The sequence below is a fragment of the Bombina bombina genome, chromosome 4, assembly GCF_027579735.1.
Source record: "Bombina bombina isolate aBomBom1 chromosome 4, aBomBom1.pri, whole genome shotgun sequence".
NCBI lineage: Eukaryota > Metazoa > Chordata > Amphibia > Anura > Bombinatoridae > Bombina > Bombina bombina.
Window position 1 is genome coordinate 867,153,024 of NC_069502.1, and position 22,756 is coordinate 867,175,779.

The window sequence follows — 22,756 nt, forward strand, 5'->3', positions numbered from 1 at the left end:
GAAAACTAAACATTTTGCAGCTTTCTTGTTCTTAATGTGCACTCACAGTGGTTTATGCTGATTGTCACTTATAAGGTAACCACTGTGAATGCACATTAAGAATAAGAAAGCTGCAAAATGTTTAGTTTTCAGAATGATTGTCTATAGGCTGTTTGTTACATTAAAGTTGATTTAAAAAAAAAAGCAAAGAAAAAAAGCTTTGTGTGGAGGTCACATGTTCCTATCTAGAGTGGAGCTCCAGTCTGCAGCTAGACTCCTCTTTGATTGCGGCAGTCACGTGGTTACTGTGGCACACGTGGTCCTTTAGCTTATTAGGAACAAGCTACTACGGTTTCCGCTCTGAAAATGGTGGTTTGATGTCGGCAACTAAAAACGTGCGCTACGTGTGCGTGTCAGTATGAGCATCGCAACAGTTATAAATATCTATTTATAAGCTCCTGCAGTATTTGTCAGAATGATCACCTCTATAGTGTGTAACAGTATATATTATATATATAATTCACTGTGTGAGGCAGAGGGAATTTATAATAATATATGTGTATAAAGTACTTGGGAGGGGGTTGTGTGTGAGGCAGAGGGAACCTTTGTTATTACATATCTGTATATAAGGTACTGAGGCAGGGGGCTATTTGTGCGTGATGCAGAGGGAATCTCTTTATAATATTATATAGCTGTATATGAGGTACTGGGGAGAGGGCAGTGTATGTAAGATAGATGGAATCTCTATTTTATATATATATATATATATATATATATATATATATATATATATATATATATATATATATATATATCTCTGAGTATACAGTACTGGGAAGGAGCTGTGTGTGTGAGAGAAAGTGAATCTCTGTAAAATATGAACTGTGTGTATAAGATACTTGTACTTTTCCAATTTTTTTATGCGAGCCCTGTCAACCTCCCTTCTGTCTCACATACAGCCTCTGCTCACTCTAAACCCCCTCTCATTCACTCAAACACAGCCTCTGACTCTCTTCTTAGCCCCCTCTTCCCTAGCTTTTAATGTGGCTAAAACAAAATAAAGTTCATCATCAGTTAAGTGTGTGCCGTATAAGTAGGTATGATAGTGTATGTATAAAGTAATAAGGTATATGTGTGTTTGGTTTACATATATTTCAGGGGTGGAGTTTGTTATAGCTACATGTCTATCTAGATGTGTGTGTATAGATTGATCAGTATAGATATATGGATGTGGAGATCCATATGCATGTTTGGTTTTGATTGTGTGGCCATTATTTCCATATGTGTAATTTCTGTTCCCCATTGTTGCAGGTCTCAGTGTTACACAATATCACTGACCATGAACAAGATGAAGAAGAAGTTGCCTGAGCGGATCCTGAATCACATCCTGGAGATTCTCTTCCTGCTGACGGGAGAGGTGAGAAAACATCATAACAACACCACTAACCTCCTGCAGTGAATATGTGTATTAGTTGCTTAGCAACAAGAGGTGGCAGATGCTCAGAGGTAACGAAAAAGCCGCTGTTTAAGGTGTTTGTGCAAATACAAAAGTGTTGAGTTGTTCTGGGTATAGTGTGTTTTGTATGATTCATTCAGACAGAGCATACAATTTTAAACAACTTTCAAATCTACTTCTATCAGTTTTGCTTCATTTTCTTGGTATCTTTTGTTGAATGAGCAGCAATGCACTACTGGGAGCTAGCGGAACACCTTGACTGAGCCAGTGACGAGGCATGTATGTGCAGCCACCAATCAGCAGCGTGTTCCCAGTAGTGCATTGCCGCTCTTGAGCTTTCAGAGGTATGCCTTTCAACAAAGGATACCAAGAAAAAGCAAAATTAGATAACAAGTAAGTTGTTTAGTATTGCATGCCTTGTCTGAATCATCAATGTTAAATCTTTCTTAGGGTGGTATTTTAGCAGTTGCACTGTCATGCCAAACTCAAAACTAAGTTTTACACAAGTGCTCACAATGTGACCATGATGAGATGGAGAATATGATAACAGGACAAACACATGATGTGAGAGGGGCCAGTGAGTCTGATGTTTTTACATTTCACTCTTGCAGCGTATGACTAACTCACTGACAGCGAGTCACATGATAGATAACAAGGTGACAACAGAGAGGATAATGACCCACACCCTGCAGATCATGTACCTGCTGACAGGGGAGGTGAGATGGAATACGTCATAATAACAGCTGCATGTGCCCTGTGATTGGATGGGTGCACTTGTTTTTTTGTTTTGTTTTTATTGGAAAGCCTAAAATTATATATAGTTGTGTTTATACTTTAAAAAGCGCTGGGAATCTGAAATTAAACGCAGTTATCAATTAATATAGTAGTATATATAATTAAAAAAATATTCAATAATTTACAAAATATTTGTAACATTTCTACTCACTAAGGATTCCCACAAAACTGCCATATTTTAAAGAAATGTGTTTATGTAAAGAAAAGTTACAAGCACCTAAAAAACAGGTTCCGGTGTGTTTTTGTGGTGGGGTTTATTGCAATTGGGGGGGTCTGGCAGTTTAGAGGTTAAAGGTTTTGGGGGAACAGCAGATGGTATTACTTCAGAGCTGCTTGTGTACATCGTGCATGTGATAATCAGCTGGTGATATCATGGTACATTTGGCTATCTCGCTAATTAGTGAGTCCTATTATGAGTGCGGGATGCAGTAATTTAGCTGCCAACAACAAACAAGTCTTATGTTAGATTTTTTTTAACCAATGACTTCTGATACCAAATCAAGCAATACTGATGGTGCAAGGTTTAGAACACAGTAGTGCACCGCACACAATCATTATCACAATACTTATACTCAGCCCCTAGTATTAGTTTGGCTAAGTGACGGCATCTGTATCTTATGGGTCATATTCCAGCCTGTGGTCTAATGGTTAGAAAATTTGTTCTATAGAAATTCAGGATTACTAAAAAATAAAATAAATAACTTTCTCACCCCAAATCCACAGCAGCATTCACCAGCTGACCAGAGATTTGAGTACTGCTGGGAAATGGGACATTATACCAGCAGCAGGGCACAGTGACTCCCTTTACTGACCCGTCTGGCCCTGTTTTTATTTCCTACCTTGTTCAGTGTCATCCCCCACCACAGCAGCATTCACTGGAGAATATGACATTATACTAGCGTCAGTGCACAGTGACTTACTGTCTGTTTCGCTATATGCACTCAATAACATTATTCTGTCTCTGTCAGTAAAAGTGTGTGACAGAACCAGTCCCGGTGTCAGCGCTAAATGAGATGTGTGTGTTTCAGGTGCCTATAAAGTGTGATGATGTTGCTGTGTATTTCTCTATGGAGGAGTGGGAGTATATAGAGGGACACAAGGAGATTTACAAGGACGTTATGATGGAGACTCACCAAGCTCGAAGGACTATAGAGATCACAGGAAATGAGAGCTCAGGTAACACTGTGTAGTAATAAATATCTCACTCCGGATATGCACATATACTAATAAAGTGAGTGACAGAGAGTAAATCTACCGTGAATCCGTCATGTGTGATCTAATAAGCTGTCTGATTATAAACTAATTTTTTACTCCACATCAATATAAAAACATTTTTAAAACAGTGTTAAAAAGTTTGTCGAGAATATTAAAGTAAATAGTTATTATTATAACAGTCTAGCAGGAAATGCAGGTCACATTCTTAGATTTTGATAATGAGCATCTTCAAGGCTGATGGGGAAATTGTAGGTTTATCCAGCAACAGATCATCTTTGAAAAAAAAACAACAAATTAGAATATATTGTAAGATACTTGAACTGAATTTATTTTCTATTAGAACTAATAGGTCACAGTGCTGAAAATCAAGGAGCACAAGGAGAACTTGTACAGAATATTCAGCCAGTGGAGACCCCATCAGATGTTGCTGCAGGTGAGGGAACTATGGCAGAAGATGCTTTTTTTTTTCTTCTTTGAAAACTCACCTTGTGAAATGATTTAATTCTAGTTAATAATTATGTAACTGATGGCGCTCAAGACACACAGATTCAAATGAAAAACATTGATGTTCATTTGTAATTTTACTAACTGGGAACAATGAATGAATACTACAAATCCATGTCAGCCCGACTTGCGAGTGGACAGCACATGCTCTCCACATTTAACATTGCACAAGCATTGCTCGTTGGTGCCCAATTGTCCGCTAGCCGGGGCTGTCAATTGTCCAGATCGTAACAAGATGATTTCAATCCGCCACCTTTTAGGTGGCAGACAGATTAAGCAGCAGCGGTCTTAATACCTCTGCTACTTAACTTATCATTTCAGGTGCTCCAGAAGCTGCTTTCAGAGCTTGATAAATGGTGGCCAAAATGATTACATACAATGTAGGGCTCAGTGAGCGCGTAATCTTTATTTTATCTCTGAGAGATCAGCGCAGAAGCACACACGGTGCCAATCTGAGCATACATTAAGCCTCTGATTGTTACATCAAGGACATGCACAGAGCATACACACCAATTGGAGGCCTCATATTCTCCCATGGGGTGCTCTGACAAAATGCAGACGGACATTTGGCCGACGGACAGAAAGCTAAAGAATGTTCCGATTTCGGCCGAGGGCAGATACGTTCCAGAGTGCTCTGTTCTAATCAGAGCCTCGGGCGCCGCAACTGCCTCTGGGAACCTTACCATGGGTCACAGCCCGCACATCTTGTAATTCTCTGTCTGGGAAATTATCTATCTATCAAATCTATCTATTTATCTATCAAATCTATCGTATCTATCAAATGTATCTGTTGCATCTATTGATCTATCTAATCTATGTATCTATCTATCAAATCTATCTATCTCGTGGCCAGACTGTTATCTGACAGCCACTTGTGTTTCGGACAAATGTCCGTCGGCTAAAAGTCCGGCCACGCTCCCATGGGCACCATGAGCATGTAAATGGTCCCAGTCTCAGCGCATTAGAATCTCCCTTTAAAGGGACATGAAACCCAAATATTTTTTTTCATAATTCAGATAGAGCATACAATTTTAAATGTACCTCTATTATCTAACTTGCTTCATTCTCTTAGTATCCTTCATTAGAGAAACAGTAATGCACATTGGTGAGCAAATAACATGAGGCATATATCTGCAGCCACCAATCAGCAGCTTCTGAGCCTACCTAGGCATGCTTTTCAACAAAGGTTACCAAGAGAACAACAAATTAAATAGAAGTAAAATTGAAAACTGTTTAAAATTACATGCTCTGTCAAAATTGTGAAAAAAAAAATTGGGTTTCATGTCCTTTTAAAGAACCAGTCAACACTGCTGGATCTTTACATAAACATGTGTACTAATAAAAATAAAGCATTTTGAGACTAACCTTGTGAAAAACAGAGTCATATTGTCTGAAATCGATCGTTATAAAATCGTTTCCTCGTCCCCTGTTGTCATATGGGTGTCAATAGCCAATAAAAATTGCATATACGTATATGCAAAATTCTTGAACTACGCATGCTCTTCTTAGATGGTGATGTGGCTGACGTCACCGGCATTCCGAGAACTCGCAATAGTTTACATGAAAGAAGCGTGCACGGCGAAATTTTAGTTTTAACTGCGCCTGCTCCAGGCTGTCTGACTGTCAGCATCTAGGAGACAAGGTGAGGCACTGCAAAGGATCATGCAGCAAGACTGAACATAAGATAAGGTGTGCGCGCAAGGGGGGGGGGGCATGTCACATGCGCACGAGATTGGGGGTTGCGTTTGCACACCAGGGGATCACTTGAGTGCATGCAAGCGCACACAGAAATTTAGCATGCAAATTTGAGAACGTAAGATTGGATGCTACAAAATGTCAATCAACTTGAGCGCATCCCCCCTAGAAGTTGGGTGGTCGAACTGCAGGGCAATCTTTAACACAAGTTAAAAGTAAGATTTTCTCAAAAGTTTACATTCAAACTTTTTCATTTGAGTCCTCATATACATTATACTTTATATACATTATGCACTTGTACATTTTTTAGGTTTTGTATTATACACTAATTGAGTGGTCCTTTAAGCCCAGTTCAAGATTAGTAGATTATAATGATATACAGACTGGGTCTTCCCCTCTTGACAACACACCGATCTATCACCAGAGCACTTTATTGAAACATGGGTGGTGCAGCAGTGGGTTTGGGGAGGAATTTTGCTGGTTTCCCAGAGCAGAAATAGGACAGCAGGACTTTGTTAAAGAGCATACCTAGGTAGTCGCAGGAGAGTTAACGTATTAATCACTATATGGCAGGTGAATGTACATGTTACATGTCTAAGGGACACAGGGCACTGGTATGTGTACTTGTGTAAAGAGTCTGAGGGCTGCAGGGCACAGGTAGAGTGTTCTTGTGCAACATGACAGAGGGGTAATAATAGCTATTAATATACTTTATAACCTCGTCTCTGCTTGTTTCAAAGCCCCAGCAGACTTCTGCCTCTTATCTCAGTGCATTTTAAAGCTTTTCACAGTCAGATAGTGCAAGTTCATGTGTGCCAGTCCCGTGGAGTTATGCAGGAACTAGCACTAATTGGCTAAAATGCAAGTTTGTAAAAAGAGAAGGGGCAGTTTGCAGAGGCTTAGATACAGGTGATCACAGAGGTAAAAAGTTATTATAACCATGTTTTGCTGGACACTCATGAGTTACACATGCTGCAATTACAATACATGTTCCTCCCTGCTTACCCTGCTGCATGCGTAACTCAAAAGTGTCCAGAAAAACATGGCCAAGGTGGCAACCCTAGATAAAGATCATCTGCTCCACACAGGGGGGGATTTTGTTAGGGAAAAGAGACTTTTTTCAGAGCCCTCATTTACTCCCAATAAAACACACAGTAGAAACTCAACTGTTATTTGTAGGCACTTGTGATATAATTTATGTAGGACTGAAATCCAAGTCTAAATTCAGCACATACAAAAGACTGGATGCCGCAGGGATATGATATGGCTCAGCAGTGATTTGTCTACTTATATTTAAAAAAAAAAAATATATATATATATATATATTTTATTTGAGCATTATTAAACTCTCTGCTTTTTATGTTTTAACTGACATTATTACAAGAAGCAAACCTAGAATTCCACTACCCAAGGGTTAAATTAACCCCAGCACTAGCAATGTCTAGAAAATGGGCTTTGGTCTTTGCTGCTAGACAGCCACACCTCTCCCCTTTGCATTGCCCGCACTTTTGGCACAGGCACTTGTTACTGTTTCCCAGCTTCTTTGTAGCAAGATAATCAGTTCTCTCTTCCCTACATCTCAGACAATCAAGAGATTAAACCGCTGCTGTGCGTATAACTGTGATTTGAATACTTGATTGTCTGTGTGGGTTAGGGCAAGCAGAGGTTCCATCACTGTTGTGGGATGTTCTGAGCAACCAAGTAACTACTATGAGAGTGATCAGTTAATTATCCCGTTCATCACCCATGTATGTTACACACGTTGTCTAAATCAGTGCTGTGACTATGGATTGCAGTAGAGTTTTAAAGGGATATTACCTAGTAAGAAACATGGATCTCAAAGTAGAGTAACTTGTTAGTTTCTGAAACAATCATGCTACTTTAAATAGTTTGATAAACAAGTTATTCAAATGAATAACTTGTTATTTTAACACAATTGTCCTCTGTGCTAGCTTGGCCTGCTCCTCCATATGCTGGTGCCACAGACATTGTAGAGTGCATGCGCCTAGGTGCCCCTGTGACCAAACTTATGCTGTGCACCAGCAGTGCTTCTATGAAATGCATTGTTTAACACCTTTTTTCAGCAATCAAGGGTTAAAGGGAAAGTCTAGTCAAACTTAAACTTTTATGATTCAGATAGAGCATGCAATACTAAGCAACTTTCTTTTTTTTCTATTATCAATTTTTCTTCGTTCTGTTGATATCTTTATTTGAAAAAGCTATTATCAATTTTCTTCGTTCTCTTGATATCTTTATTTGAAAAAGCTGGAATGTAAGCTTAGGAGCCTGCCCATTTTTGGTTCAGCCCTTGCTGGGTAGCCCTTGCTGATTGGTGGCTACATTTAGACACCAATCAGCAAGTGCTTCCCAGGGTGCCGAGCCAAAAATGGGCTGACTCCTAAGCTTGCATTCTTGATTTTTCAAATAAAGATACCAAGAGAAAAAAGAAAATTTGATAATAGAATTGAATTAGAAAGTTGCTTAAAATTGCATTGTCTATCTGAATCATGATTTTTTTTTCTCTGAATCATGATTTTTTTTTTTTTTATGACAAGACTAACCCTTTAAGTCATCATGAGCCCACTCCAAAACTACCAACTGAATTTTTGTGTTTGCTTCTTTATTTCGAACAAACTTATCATCCTTGCAGTACCCCGTACAAAAAATCACAGTCCTTTATAAATAATTAAATAAAGAGAAAATCTCTGTGGTTTTACTCTACCCTTTAATCAGTTATATTCCATTATTTAACTTTAATGCATTTTAAAGGGACAGTCTACATCAGAATTGTTATTGTTTTAAAAGATAGATAATCCCTTGTTTACCCATTCCCTAGTTTTGCATAACCAACACAGTTATATTTATATATTTTTTACCTCTGTGATTATCTTGTATCTAAGCCTCTGCAGACTGCCCCTTTATTTCAGTTCTTTTGACAGACTTGCAGTTTAACCAATCAGTGATGGCTCCCAGGTAACTTCACGTGCACGAGCACAGTGTTATCTATATGAAAAACATGAACTAACACCCTCTAGTGGTGAAAAACCTGTTAAAATGCATTCTTAAGAGGCGGCCTTCAATGTGTAAGAAATTAGCATATGAACCTCCTAGGTTAAGCTTTCAACTAAGAATACCAAGAGAACAAAGAAAAATTGGTGATAAAAGTAAATTGGAAAATTGTTTAAAATTACATGCCCTATCTGAATCATGAAAGTTTTTTTTTTTTACTAGACTGTCCCTTTAAAGCTTACTTTTTTTGTTGCATTAAAGGGACTTATAGTATTTAAAAATTAGATCATAAAAAGACTAAAAGTAATACTTGCCTTTCCTGATATGGAATTAATTCCTGGTAGTGGGCTTTTGGGGGTAAGTCATCTTCAATATACAAAACACTCATTTACACAGAATATTCCAAACTTTTATACTTTAAAAAAATGCCTGTAATCCACAGAATAAGACACACCTCATATGTACCTTTTAAAGTGATGGTAAAGTTTCCAATTCGTATAATCAGATCGGGAATGAAAACAATATTTTAGATGAACTTTAATTCGTCCTTTGTTATGAAGATGCGCTATAACTTAACTTTTGATATAGCACTGAAATTCTAATATGCCGCAATCTCTGGCCACCTACTTCAAAAGTAACTTTTTTTTTTTATTGTGAGCTGATAGTTTTGGCTGTTATCCAATCGGCGCTCTTGCCATACAGCACTCACCTGATTGGAAAACATTTAAAGCCATTAGCTCACAAAATAAAATTACTTTTGAAGTGGGCAGCTGGAGCACGGAGTATTCAAATTTAATTCAAATAGGAAACAAGCCGCAACCGGGCAACAGTAAAAAGTGATCCAGCATAGAAGGGGCAAAGCTGACTCGTTTCACACCGCAACAGGGCACTCACTCAGCTCTATGAGTAAGCGCCCTGTTGCGTCGTGAAACGTGTCAGATTTGCCCCTTCTATGGTGCTTTTACTATTTTTTCAATAAAGTGGATCACTTTTTACTGTTGTCCAGTTGCAGCTTGTTTCCTTTTTGCTTGCTCATATTGCGGTTTGTCCACCGCTTCCAGCCGGCACCACACAGCCCCTGTATTTGGAGTGTTTCCCTGCTCTTCTTTGTATCAGCCCATCATCAGCACAAGGGATCTAAGCAGTGTTCTCTCTCTTCTATTAAAATTTCATTGCTATATTAAAAAGTAAATTATAGCACATCTTACTGGTGCATAGAAGTGAATTATCGGTTAGGAGAGCTGACGATTCTGATCGTCCTCATTCCTAATTCTTTTTTTTCCAGTTTCTAGTGGGTCCTCCTGGTCTCTGGAGCGGTAAGTCGCCTCAGTCAGACTGAGGTTATAGAGGTGCTAGGATCGTTACTTGGTTACTCCTACATTCCCTTAAAATATTAATTTTATTTGGATATTTTTGTTTTAACGGCATTAATCTGGTAGTTATATAAGTTTAATAACCCTAATAAGTAAAGTGATCAGTATATATATATATATATATTCTATTACTGTGAAAATTGATTTTTCATTATGGACTCAAATTTAGATTTAAGTCTTGGTAAATGTTTGTTTTGCTTGGAGGTGCTCAGATTGTTCTTCCTGTGCAATTTTGTTCAACATGTTTAAATAAAAAAATATTGTCTAAGGATAAAATATCCTCTTCTGAGCCATATTTCTCTCAGGATAATGTTGTCCTTGCCATGCCTCAGCTTTCTCCTCAAACGTCACAAGCTTTAGCTCTTTCACATGCAGTGCCCTGCGGTTCATCTCAGCAAGCTCCTGGGTGTGTTTATTTACCAGGAGATTTCACTGCTCAAATAACCTTTTCAGCTTTTCCTGTGGCTGGTAAAAGAAAGAGGAAATCTAAGAACATTTCTCATACTAAGAGTTATGAGTCCGCTCGGTCTGCGCTAGTCAGTCTCTCTCATTTATCTGAAGAGAATCATTCTTCAGTGACTTCTGAGGGCAAAATTTCTGACTCTGAGACGGTGGAAAGGGAGGCAAGCCCTAGTACAACAGATCCAGAAGAAGTTAATTTTAGATTTAAGCTGGAGGACCTCAGATAGCTCTTGAAGGAGGTCCTTGCTACTTTGGAGGACTCCAACTCTACTGTCGCTGTGACTCCTAAGAAGTCTAATAAACTTAGCAGAGTGTTTGATGTCATTCCTTCCTCTGTAGAAGTTTTTCTAGTTCCAGACCGTATGTCAGAAATTATAGCTCAGGAATGGGAAAAGCCTGGGATTCCTTTTTCCCCGTACCCTATTTTCAAAAAAATGTTTCCTGTGACTGACTCTGTTCGTGACTTGTAGCACACTGTACCCAAGGTAGAGGGAACTATCTCTAATCTAGCCAAAAGAACCACTATCCCTATTGAGGATAGCTCTTCTTTCAAGGATCCTATGGATAAAAAGCTGGAGGCTTACTTAAGAAAAATGTACCTTCATCAAGGGTTACAGTGGCAACCAGTTGTAAGCATTGCTACGGTTGCTGGTGCAGCATCTTATTTGTGTGATGCCTTATCTGACCTGATTTCAGAAGAGACTACTATAGAGGAGATCAAGGATAGGATCAAGGCTCTGAAGTTGGCTAATACTTTTATTTGTGACACCAGCATGCAAGTAGTCAGACTGGGAGCCAAGATTTCTAGTCTTGCAGTTCTAGCCTGCAGAGCTCTGTGGTTAAAATCTTGGTCTGCAGATGTAACATCCAAATCCAAACTTCTGCCTTTACCTTTTAAGGTAAAGACTTTATTTGGTCCTGGTCTGGCTGAGATCATTTCCGAAATTACAGGACAATAAGTTCCTACCTCAGGACAAGAAGAATAGATCTAAGGGTCGTCCAAATTCTAATTTTCGCTCCTTTAGTAACTTCAAGGGACAAAAGTCTTCCTCTTCCAAGCCGCAGCAATCCAGATCCCCATGGAGGTCCAGTCAGCCTTGGAAGAAGGGGAAGCAAACCAAGAAGCCTTCAGCTGATTCTAAGTCTTGGATTAGGTGTGGGGCAGGCTTTCCTTTTTTTGGCAGACTTGGATCTGCGATGTCCCAGATCCTTGGGCCGTGGAAGTAGTATCCCAGGGATACAGAACAGGATTCAAGTCTTGCCCCCCCCCCGGGGCAGATTTATCCTGTCAATGTTATCTGCAAACCTGGTAAAAGAGAGGCCTTCTTAAAGTGGGTAAAGGACCTATCCTCCCTGGGAGTGATTGTTCCAGTTCCCGTAGAGGAACAGGGCCAAGGATTCTATTCAAACCTTTTTGTGGTTCCCAAATGGAGGGAACTTTCCATCCCATTTAAGACCTAAAGTGTATCAACAAATTCCTCAAGATTCCGTCCTTCAAAATGGAGACTATTCGTTCCATTCTACCCTTGGTTCAGAAGGGTCAATTCATGACTACCATAGATCTGAAGGCCACATATCTTCATGTTCCCTTTCACAAGGAACAGCACCAATTCCTGCGTTTTGCCTTTCTGGGCAAACATTTCCAGTTTGTTGCCTTTGGCCTTGCTACGGCCCTTTTGAATCTTTACAAAAGGTCCTAGGGGCCCTTTTGGTAGTGGTCAGATCTCAGGGAATAGCAGTGGCTCCATGGACATAATTCCTTTTGCTTGGTTCCATCTGAGACCCCTATAGCTATGCACGCTCAGTCAATGGAACTGAGACCACTCAGATCTCTCGCAGAGGATAGCTCTGGATCTGGTGGATTTTGCAGGACCACCTGTCTCAGGAAACATGCTTCCTTAGACCATCCTGGGTGATTGTTAACACGGACGCCAGCCTGTCGGGCTGGGGAGCAGTTTGGGGCTCCTTAAAGGCTCAGAGTCTTTGGTCTCGAGTGGAGTCTTCTCTTCCCATAAACATCCTAGAATTGAGGGCGATCTTCAATGGCTTAACAGCCTGGCCTCAACTAGCTTTACTCCAGTCTATCAGATTCCAATCGGACAACATCAACCCCCAGGGAGGTACTTTGGAGTTCATTAGCTATGAAGGAAGTGACCCGCATTCTCCAGTGGGCTGAATCTGATGATTGTCTCCTGTCATCCACATCCCGGGGGTGGACAACTGGGAAGCGTATTTTCTGAGCAGGCAAATTTTTAAATCCCGGGGAGTGGGCTCTCCATCCGAAAGTATCCACAATGATAACCCTCAGGTGGAGGGTTCTGGAGTTGGATCTGATGGCGTCGTGCCGAAACGCCAAGCTTCCAAAGTACGGCTCAAGATCAAGAGATCCTCAAGCCGCTCTGATCAACGCTCTGGCGGTGCCTTGGTACTTCAATCTGGCATACCTGTTCCCTCCATTTGCCCTCTTCCTCGAGTCATTGCTCGTATCAAACAGGAGAGGTTGTCTGTGATTCTAATAGCTCCTGCCTGACCTCGCAGGATCTGGTGAAGATGTCATCTCTTCCCCCTTGGAGTTTGCCTCTGAGGAAGGACCTTCTACTTCAGGGTCCCTTCCTCTATCCAAATCTAGATTCTCTGTAGCTGACTGCTTGGAGATTGAACGTCTAGTCTTAGCTAGATGTGTTTTTTTCTGAGAAGGTCATTGATACCATGCTTCAGGCTTGTAAACCTGTTACTCGCAAGATTTACCATAAGTTATGGCGTAAATATCTTTATTGGTGTGAATCAAAGGGTTTCTCTTGGAGCAGGGTAAGGGTACCCCAAATTTTGTCTCTTCTTCATGATGGCCTGGAGAAGGGTTTGTCAGTCAGCAGTCTGAAGGGTCAGATTTCTGCACTGTCTATTCTTTTGCACAAACGTCTAGCAGATCTACCAGATGTTCAATCCTTTGTGCAGGCCTTGGTCTGAATCATGCCTGTGTTTAAACCTATTGCTCCCCCTTGGAGTCTTAATCTTGTTCTTAAAGTTCTGCAGCAGGCCCAGTTTGGAGCCTATGTATACAGTTGATATTAAGTTGTTATCTTGGAAAGTTTTAACCCCTAGACCTGAGACAATACACAAACATACCCATAGACGTGTGTCATATACAGACACAATACAGAGACACAAACATACCTGTAGACGCGTGTCACACACAGATACAATACACAAACATACCCGTAGACCCGTGTCACACAGACACGATACACAGACACAAACATACCCGTAGACCCGTGTCACACACAGACACAAACATACCCGTAGACGCGTGTCACACACAGGCACAATACACAGACACAAACATACCCGTAGACGCGTGTCACACACAGACACAAACATACCCGTAGACGCGTGTCACACGTAGCCGCAGAAACTCATAGTACTAACATGCAAGTGGCACACTGACACATACTCCCATACACCCCCATATGCGTGTCACACACTGACACATACACCCACTACATGGTGTACACACCAACACCCCTGTGCTAGAAACTCTCAGCTGTCCTGGCTAGTTGCCCGGGAGGAGGAGTCTAAGCCCGGAGTCTCTCAGTCCCAGCGAGGCGCAGAAAGGAGATACAGCCTGGATATAACGCACTGCAACTAGCGGCCTTCCCTGGACCCAACACACCTTTCCCCGGATCCCCGCGGCCTACATGTGGTACTGAGAATGCGGTCAGCCCCGGTGTCTGGCCTCCTGGCCCCCGTGGCTCTGCTCGTCCTGCTTTGGCCTTCAAATAGGTTAACCGCATGCAGCTGCTCCCTCGTGCACCCCCAACAGGCATTCTGCAACGCGGATATAGTAATCCGGGCTAAGGTAATCAGTGGCAAAGAAGTGGATAGTGGGAATGATGTTTATTTGAATCCCATCAAAAGGATTCAGTATGAGATCAAACAGATAAAGATGTTTAACGGTCCTGATAAGGATATTGAGTTCATCTTCACTGCTGCATCTTCTGCTATGTGCAATGTGACTCTGGAGACATCTGGAAAGAAGGAATATTTGATTGCAGGAAAGGCTGAAGGTGATGGAAAGATGTACATCACACTGTGTGACTTCATTTTTCCATGGGATTCTCTGAGTGCAACTCAAAAAAAGAGTCTCAACCAGCGATATGAGATGGGCTGTAAATGCAAGATTTCACGATGTCCTTTCATTCCATGCCTTGTCACTTCCCAAGATGAATGCCTGTGGACCGATTTGGGTGACAGAGAAAACACTATGCCTGCATCAAACGCAGTGATGGTTCTTGCTCCTGGTACCGAGGGACAGCTCCTCCCAAACAGCAGTTCCTTGACATAGAGGACCCATAGCCCCAACTGCTATCATGCCCCAAATATTAGCCCTGTGGGTCCAGATCAGGAGGAAAAGAAGTGGGTAACTTAACAAGGCCCAGTACTGATATCAGTTCCTGAGAACCACGGCCAAATGAGAGTGGCTGTACTGCCAACTGTCCTTGTGAGGATTTAACCCCTACATTGCTGAGAAGATTGCAGCATTGAAGGGGTTAATTTCACTAGGACAGGGGGACCCAGACTCCCCCCCCCCCCCCAATTCAGTTCAGTGCGCACAAGGCCCTAGGGAGATTGCACCATTTATTCTGTGTATCTGGTCTACAGCCCTTTCTCGCAATGAGAAGGGAAGTTCTTTTTCTTAAACCCCTCACCTTATTTAGCTCCTTTTTTTTATTTTTTGTTTTATCAATTCCAGGAAGAGTGCAGAGCAGAATTCTAGATGTTGGGCCATTTATCTTATCACGACCTTCCTTTGTAGCTAGAGAGGTATTTGGTATACTTGTATAATTTAAATTCCCTCACTTTAAGTAATTTGTGTTGTGCAACATAGCACCTGAACCTTTCTACAAATACTGATCTTTTTGTACAGATTCATTTAGACTGATGAATGTATGCCTTTTTGATTTTTAAATTCGAAGCAGGACTACAAATACCACTTTGCTTCACTAGGTTGTACTACATGAGACTCGCACAGCATACTGATCTTGTGAGAGCGTTGCACACAGACTGCTCTCTGTTTCTCCCAACACAGTATAGATGCAGCACCTTGCTCATAAAGCACATGAAACATATTGCTTACACAACAGATATTGCTTACACAACTGTTACAACAGAAAGCATTTAACATTACACTAGTCAAACACAAAACTACAGACGCAGCACTTTGCTCTAGAGAGTAAAGGATCTCCATAACAATTTGCTCATTAAAGCACAGGGCGCACACACCACTTCCTTGCCGCTTCTGAGAGCATAGCACATATCCTGTATGCCTGATCCTAGACATTGAATACATACTATGTTTTGGTTATAAACTCACTGGACACATAGCACTTTGCTAATAAAGACATATGATACAGTATTTTTTCCACTTCACAGTGTGGAATAAGTATTTTATTCTGTTTTTAAACACAGAGAACAAAGCATTTTGCTTTTAGACAACCACTCTAAATTGATTGTTGGAGCACACTGCACCTGAAAGCACATACTTTATTCACCTCATAAACACACTATGCCCCTGAAACACAAAGTAATCTATCTTGGCAGTACTGGGCACATACAGCACTCTGCTCATGAGAACACGAGACACAAACATTACCCATAAGCAAACAGATCCAGTATCACACTGGATGAGGTGTTACTCCTATATATTTATATCATGAGATTTTCACTTTATCCTGACAGTAGCTGTCATCCCTTCTCTTCCATGCAAATACGTATACTGGACTACTCGTTTACAACGAGTAGTAGTAAACGGATCATACCCAGATTGGACAAAAGTAATCAGTGGGGTCCACCAGGGATCAGTACTGGGCCCTGTTCTGTTTAATATTTGTATTAATGATTTGGAGCAAGGATTAAATAGCAACATCTCTATTTTTGCAGGTAATCCAAAGTTGTGTACGGGCATTAGGTCAGTGCAGGATGAAATTGCTTTACAAGGGGATCTACAAAAATTAGAAGAATGGGCAGAAAATGGAAAATTTGATTTTTATACTGAAAAATGCAAGGTTCTACATTTTAGAAGTAAAAATAAACAGGCAACCAATTATTTAAAAAGGACTAAACTTAGCAAAACAGAGGAGGAAAGGAATTTGGGAGTAGTAATAGATAAAAAGCTAAAGATGGGTGCACAATGCAGGGTAGCGGCATCTAAAGCTAATAAGATACTAGCATGGAGGCATTGATGGAAGGGAGGAAAGCATATTTCTGTCACCATATAAATCCCTGGTAAGACCTCACCTTGAGTATGGAGTGCAGCTTTGGGAACCAATCTCAAAATAATACATTGCAGACTTAAAAAAAAAGTTCAGAGAACAGCCACAAAGCTAATAAGGGGAATGGAGAAATTAAGCTATGAGGTAGTAAATGCCAATACCCTAGATACATTTAAAACATGGCTTAGATACATTTCTAGCTAGAAACAGTATTTAGGGATATAATTGCTTGTTTTAAATTGGTCACCTTTTTTAATGGGATTAATTTAAGCTCAACTGGAGATTTGCATAGGTTGAACTCTATGGACTTCTTTCCTTTTTCAACCTCTTCTTCCATGTATATGTGTATATATGTATTTACAGGCATATATACACATATAAAAACATTAAATTTTTATATATATATATATATATATATGTGTGTGTCTGTGTGCATTGGAGCAGTTAAGTAGATGAAAACATGTAAAAGCATATTTATCCAGTATTCATATTTAATAAAGAGTTATACTGTGTTTTTAGTGTAAATATTTCAAATTCCATTGCTCTTCACATAGGGGAATATGTTCTATGTATTTTTAAATATATATGTGTGTGTATGTATGTATATATATATATATATATATATATATGTGTGTGTGTGTATAATATATATATATATATATATATATATATATATATATATATATATATATTTATATATATTGAGGGTTGGGCGATTAACTGCATATGCGGTTGGGACTGACTCGCACTGTCACTAAGCGACCTACGGATTGTTTTACAAAGATCTTTATGAGATATTGTTACCAGCGACTAACGAGTCCGATATGACTAGAGCAGTCTCACATGAAACATACTGCCCACTGTACCAGTCTAATACTCGCGGCCATATTGGAACTTCACACGACCCTATATGAACTGTAAACCAGTGACGTGCAGTCATAGGAGGCAGGTGAGGCAGCGCCTCACCTGTCCTTTGAGTGTAATTACACTTTGTAAAGACTTTTATTAAATAAAATAAAAAACGTTATTAAAAAAAAAGTTTTTACATTTTTTTTGTACACTAAATGTACCCCCTAACCCCCCACCCCCCGCCAATGACTCCTCCAACATTTTTTCACAATAAGGCTGCCTAGCTGTGTGTGTGAGCCGTTCAGCTCGCCTCCCCTTGTTTGCGCAATATTATGGCTGTTATTGTATAAGCTGCTACTAGAGACTGCCCCCAGTGGCGCTTAATGCGCTGAAGTCTCTGTTCACAGCCCAATGGCCATACCGCTGTTAAAGCACCCATAGAGGCTGCTCTCTAAGCGCCTCGGAGCCAATCAGCGCCCAGCTCTCTTTCATGTACGAGCTCTGAGCATGTGCGCTGCTGCTGACTGAGCCGACACTGGCATGGAGTGAGAGATGAGCATGAGCAGTCACGTCGTGTTGGTGATCTCTGAGCTGGCCTGGTGGTGAAGTGATGCTGGCCTGCCGGGCGGGACATGTGCGAGACTCGAGTGCGACTACTAAGCAGGAGGAGTGGACTCTCAGCCGTAAGCAGCAGGCAGGTCTGCTCTCTGCTTTGAAGCTCAAAAGTGGAAGAATGAGCAGCACACTCAATATAGCAAAAAATGGATGTTTAATCCGACAGTCTCTCATCAAAATACAGAAACACACACAGGTTACCTGTGTGTGTTTCTGTATTTTGATGAGAGACTGTCGGATTAAACATCCATTTTTTGCTATATTGAGTGTGCTGCTCATTCTTCCACTTTGTTACTTTTGGGGTCGTTTGGTCCCTATCCTGAGCCTGCACCTGCTTTCTGCTCACCCCAGTGACCAGTCTCCTTTATAGCAGCTGCAGCTCTGCTCTGCCTCTAAAGCTACAACGCTGACAGTTTGCAGCACCGAAAGGGAGGCTTAGCCTTCTGCCCGGCGTCTGGAGGATTACCTTGGACCTTGGTTTGTCTGCCTGCAGGCTGCAGCTACACCTCCTTCTTTCACTGCTTTGAAGCTCATCTAGTATCCTTTTTTGTGTAGGACTCGGAGAGGATGACAAGGAGATAATTAGCACAGCTCTGTAACTTTAGAATTAGAAGAGTGCTTCACTTTAACCTACTAAACAACATATACTGGTAAGTGATGTATTTCTTACTCCTCTATCTCAACTGCTTATTATATTATGATGCATTATTTTTAGTTGTTGCCTAGCCCTATACACTACAATATTGATTTAGTCTATGTCTACACAAATTAGGGGTTTGTCTTTCTGGCAGCCACAATAAAAAAATTCAGAGAAAGTTTCTGTGAATTTTAACACCAAAATATCACCCACACTAATGTTTTAACAAATAAAGGTTAAGGCTGCAAGTTTAGTGACTCAGTTGTCTGATGTGAATAAGTTGCATATCTTGTTACATAACTAACTCTAACTAGTTTATCATGCTCTCTTGTTAAATTATACATTCACAGCATTTTATTGTGATTAAGTCACATTCAACATATTTATATGTATACATGTCTTATAAAGTAAACATAATTTAAAAACAATCTCATGTTATATTAGTTGCTATACTTTTTTTCTTCTATTTTTTAGTTTTCAAATGTAATCTGTGTGTAGTATTTTGAGGCAATGAGGTAAATTGCTTATCAATAAATGCGATGCAACACTTATGCAAGGGGTGTAATCAGCCATCTGCTTCTAATAGCATCCTACATAGTATTCTGGATTGGCACAAAATACTGTGCATGTGCACATTTATATTTTGGGATTTTTCTCTGCTGGAAGGCTACTAAATGTCTGACCTGGAATGAATTAATAATCATTTAATCCTTTACCTTTTTTAATAGTTTGTATCCACTGTGCTTCATACACTTGTAAATTAAACATAGAGTACAAATATAATTTAATTTTCCCACAAACTGACTGTCATTGACTTAAAAACAAAACAAAATAAAAACCCAATATATAAAATAGGGGCCTGGTTGTTTATCATTTAGACTTAAAAGAAAGAAAGGCAGTGATTAAGTAGTGAAATCCAGTTTTTACTTACTGGTGCTGCGGTCCTTACTGTCCACGTGAGGTCAGTCAGATTCCAGGGTTGTTTGTTAGAGATGTTTGTTTATAAATTTCAGAACCCAATAATGAATTTTACAAGGACAAACATGATGTCATTTATAATTAAAAAAATTGGGATTCAAAAACGCATACTCCCAGGTTAAAACAATAATGGAATATGCCATAAAATATTCAATTCATACACAGTACACCACAATATTTATATGTCCTTTGTTGAAGAGCATACCTAAGTGGGATGTGCACGTGCGTTTCTTGAGCACCATATTGCAGCAGCTGTGTTGGCAGTATTGATAACTTGTCCTATGTGTAAAATTATTTCTATTTTTACAATACAGTAGTGAGTAGAGAAGAGATTGTGTATCATTCTAATTGCTTAGTAACTGGCACTGTGCCACAGAATTGTGTGAGTGTATATGTGAGCAGAGTGTGTGTGGGAGTCAGTGAGCAGAGTATGTGTGCTTTATTCTCCAGGTAATCAATACATTTCCGATTAGCTGGTGCTTTAGTGCAGTGTTTCTCAACAATGGTCCTCAAGTACCCCCAACAGGCCAGGTTTTCATTATAGCTGAATCAGTGCACAGGTGAAGTAATCAGCTGATCAGTAACTCAGTGGTTACTAACTTGCTCTCACCCATCAGCTGATTATTTCACATGTGCACTGGTTCAGCTATCATTTAAACCTGCCCTGTTGGGGGTACTTGCGGCCCTCTGTATATGTGTTTCTCCGGCGTATCATATCTAGTGCCTCACCTGCCTCTGACCTCACTGCACATCACTGCTGTAAACTGTTACTATGCTTCTAGAAAATAGAGCGCCAATAAGGAACATAGGGATTTTCCCTCACATTAGGCAGACTAATAAATGATATGCCCCATGGCTAATAAGAGAATCGCGGCAGTGCTGCGTGTGGATTTCTCATTTCTATGGGAGATAAGATCGATAAGGTCTTGGTTGGGCTCGGCACTCCTTATCTTCTTTGAGCAGCTTATCCCCTTTTTAAAATTATGTGGGATTTATATAGGACTCCCCGGTGTATCCCTCTCAGCACCGGAGCTCCTTTTTCATGTGTATGGGTAGTGTTTTATGCACTGTGACATGCCGCACTGCCGCGCTTCTCTTATTAGCCATGGGGCATATCATTTTTTTTATTAGTCTGCCTAATGTGAGGGACAATCCTATGTTCCTTATTGGTGCTCTATTTTCTAGAACCATAGTGACAGTTTACCGTTCATATAGGGTCGTGTGAAGTTCCAATATGGCCGCGAGTATTAGTCTGGTACAGTGGGCAGTATGTTTCATGTGAGACTGCTCTAGATATATATATTTTACCAAAAACATCAAATAGATATAGAACTATGTATTTAAAGGGACAGTCAAGTCTAAAAAAAACTTTCATGTTTCAAATAGGGCATGTAATTTTAAACAACTTTCCAATTTACTTTGATCACCAATTTTGCTTGGTTCTCTTGGTATTCTTAGTTTAAAGCTAAACCTAGGAAGGCTCATATGATGATTTCTTGTCGCATGCTTTTTTATTTGCTTTTCACAACAGGGGAGAGCTAGCTCATGTAGGCTATATAGATAAGATTGTGATCACACCCGTGGCTTGTGGCAGACACTACACTAATTGACTAAAATGAAAGTCAATAGATAATAAATAAAATGTCATGTGATCAGGGGGCTGTCAGAAGATGCTTAGATACAAGTTAATCACAGAGGTAAAAGGTATATTATTATAACTGTGTTGGTTATGCAAAACTGGGGAATGGGTAATAAAGGGATTAACTATCTTTTTAAACAACAAAAATTCTGATGTTGACAGTCCCTTTAAGAATAAATAGAACATATTCTTCTATGTGAAGAACATTGGAATGTGAAAGTGAAATATTTTATGTCCGGTTAGTGCACTTGAAAAAGATGCAATCAGGTTTGCTCAAATTGTTGGTTGTTAGTTTTTCCATCATAACATGGGAAGAGTCAACAGCTGCATTCCTTATTTGTGGGAAATACTGAACCTGGCCACCAGGAGGAGGCAAAGACACACCAGCCAAAGGTTTAAATACCTCCCCCACTTCCTCATAACCCTTTCGTCACAGGAGGATGGCAGAGAAGTGTTTCGGAGTAGTCTCTTATGGAGGGTAGTACTCTCATTGAGAGCATGGATGAAAGAGAGTCCAGAGATGCAGGGAGAGTCTTTTTTGCGAAACCATCCTGACTCATATTAACAGCTCCATAGGCAATCAGCGTTGACGAGTTTCGCTGCCTGCTTTTTTCACTCAAGTCCATGTCAGAAGCGATGCTACTATCTGTCACACTTGAAGGGCCGTGTTCCTGTTCCATGGCATAGATTCTGGTAAGATTGTTTCATATTTTATACATGTATGATAACGCAAGAAGACAGGGTCACAATGTGACTCCTTTTATCTGTATAGAATCAAGGGTCCTCCTTAGGGGGATTATTGAACAGGGGGGGAATAATCTTATATGTATGTTTGATTTTATGCTGCTTTTATGTGTGAGATGTTATGGGCTCATAGGCTGTTATGGAATATACAGGTTTCACTTTCACTTTGAGAGCCATGCAGCTTACAAGCTTGGTGTGCTTTCTCATAGCAGGGACGGTCCTGCGTTGTGCACCATGTGATTCATTCCCTTTTTTCTTGACCGGGTGTCTATCAGAGAGGAGCCATAAATCTCTGTACTGTCTGGGTCATAGGAGGTGGTGAGTGCCCCAGCCGTTGGGGTATAAGGGTGCAGTTTTTTTAAAATAAGATGTTTTATTTCTCTAGTTCTCCGGTTATTGCATTAGTGATGGAGGATTCTGTTACTTTAGAGGGCACTCCCTCTATTCCTAATGAGTAATTCCTGTTTATATGGTGAGGAGGCCTTAGTTCTGCCCTCTCAATTATGTTCCATATGCCTTGATAATGTGATAATATCA

The 22,756-nt window shown here is 40.2% G+C and overlaps 2 protein-coding genes across 2 annotated transcripts in view; both read left to right on the forward strand.

The window, feature by feature from the left end:
* The first annotated feature begins 320 nt into the window (after positions 1-320).
* Positions 321-22,756, forward strand: part of LOC128657347 (zinc finger protein OZF-like) — a 40,955-nt gene continuing 18,519 nt past the window's right edge. Inside the window, exons 1-5 of the mRNA XM_053711661.1 lie at positions 321-385; positions 1,291-1,396; positions 2,047-2,151; positions 3,259-3,406; positions 3,786-3,878. Coding sequence (XP_053567636.1) covers positions 357-385; positions 1,291-1,396; positions 2,047-2,151; positions 3,259-3,406; positions 3,786-3,878 — 481 coding nt within the window. The 5' untranslated portion in view covers positions 321-356. The remainder of the gene's footprint in view (positions 386-1,290; positions 1,397-2,046; positions 2,152-3,258; positions 3,407-3,785; positions 3,879-22,756) is intronic.
* On the forward strand, positions 14,198-14,945 carry LOC128657348 (metalloproteinase inhibitor 2-like). Its single transcript, XM_053711662.1, has one exon. The coding sequence runs from the start codon at positions 14,198-14,200 to the stop codon at positions 14,828-14,830; it is 633 nt and encodes a 210-aa protein (XP_053567637.1). The 3' UTR covers positions 14,831-14,945.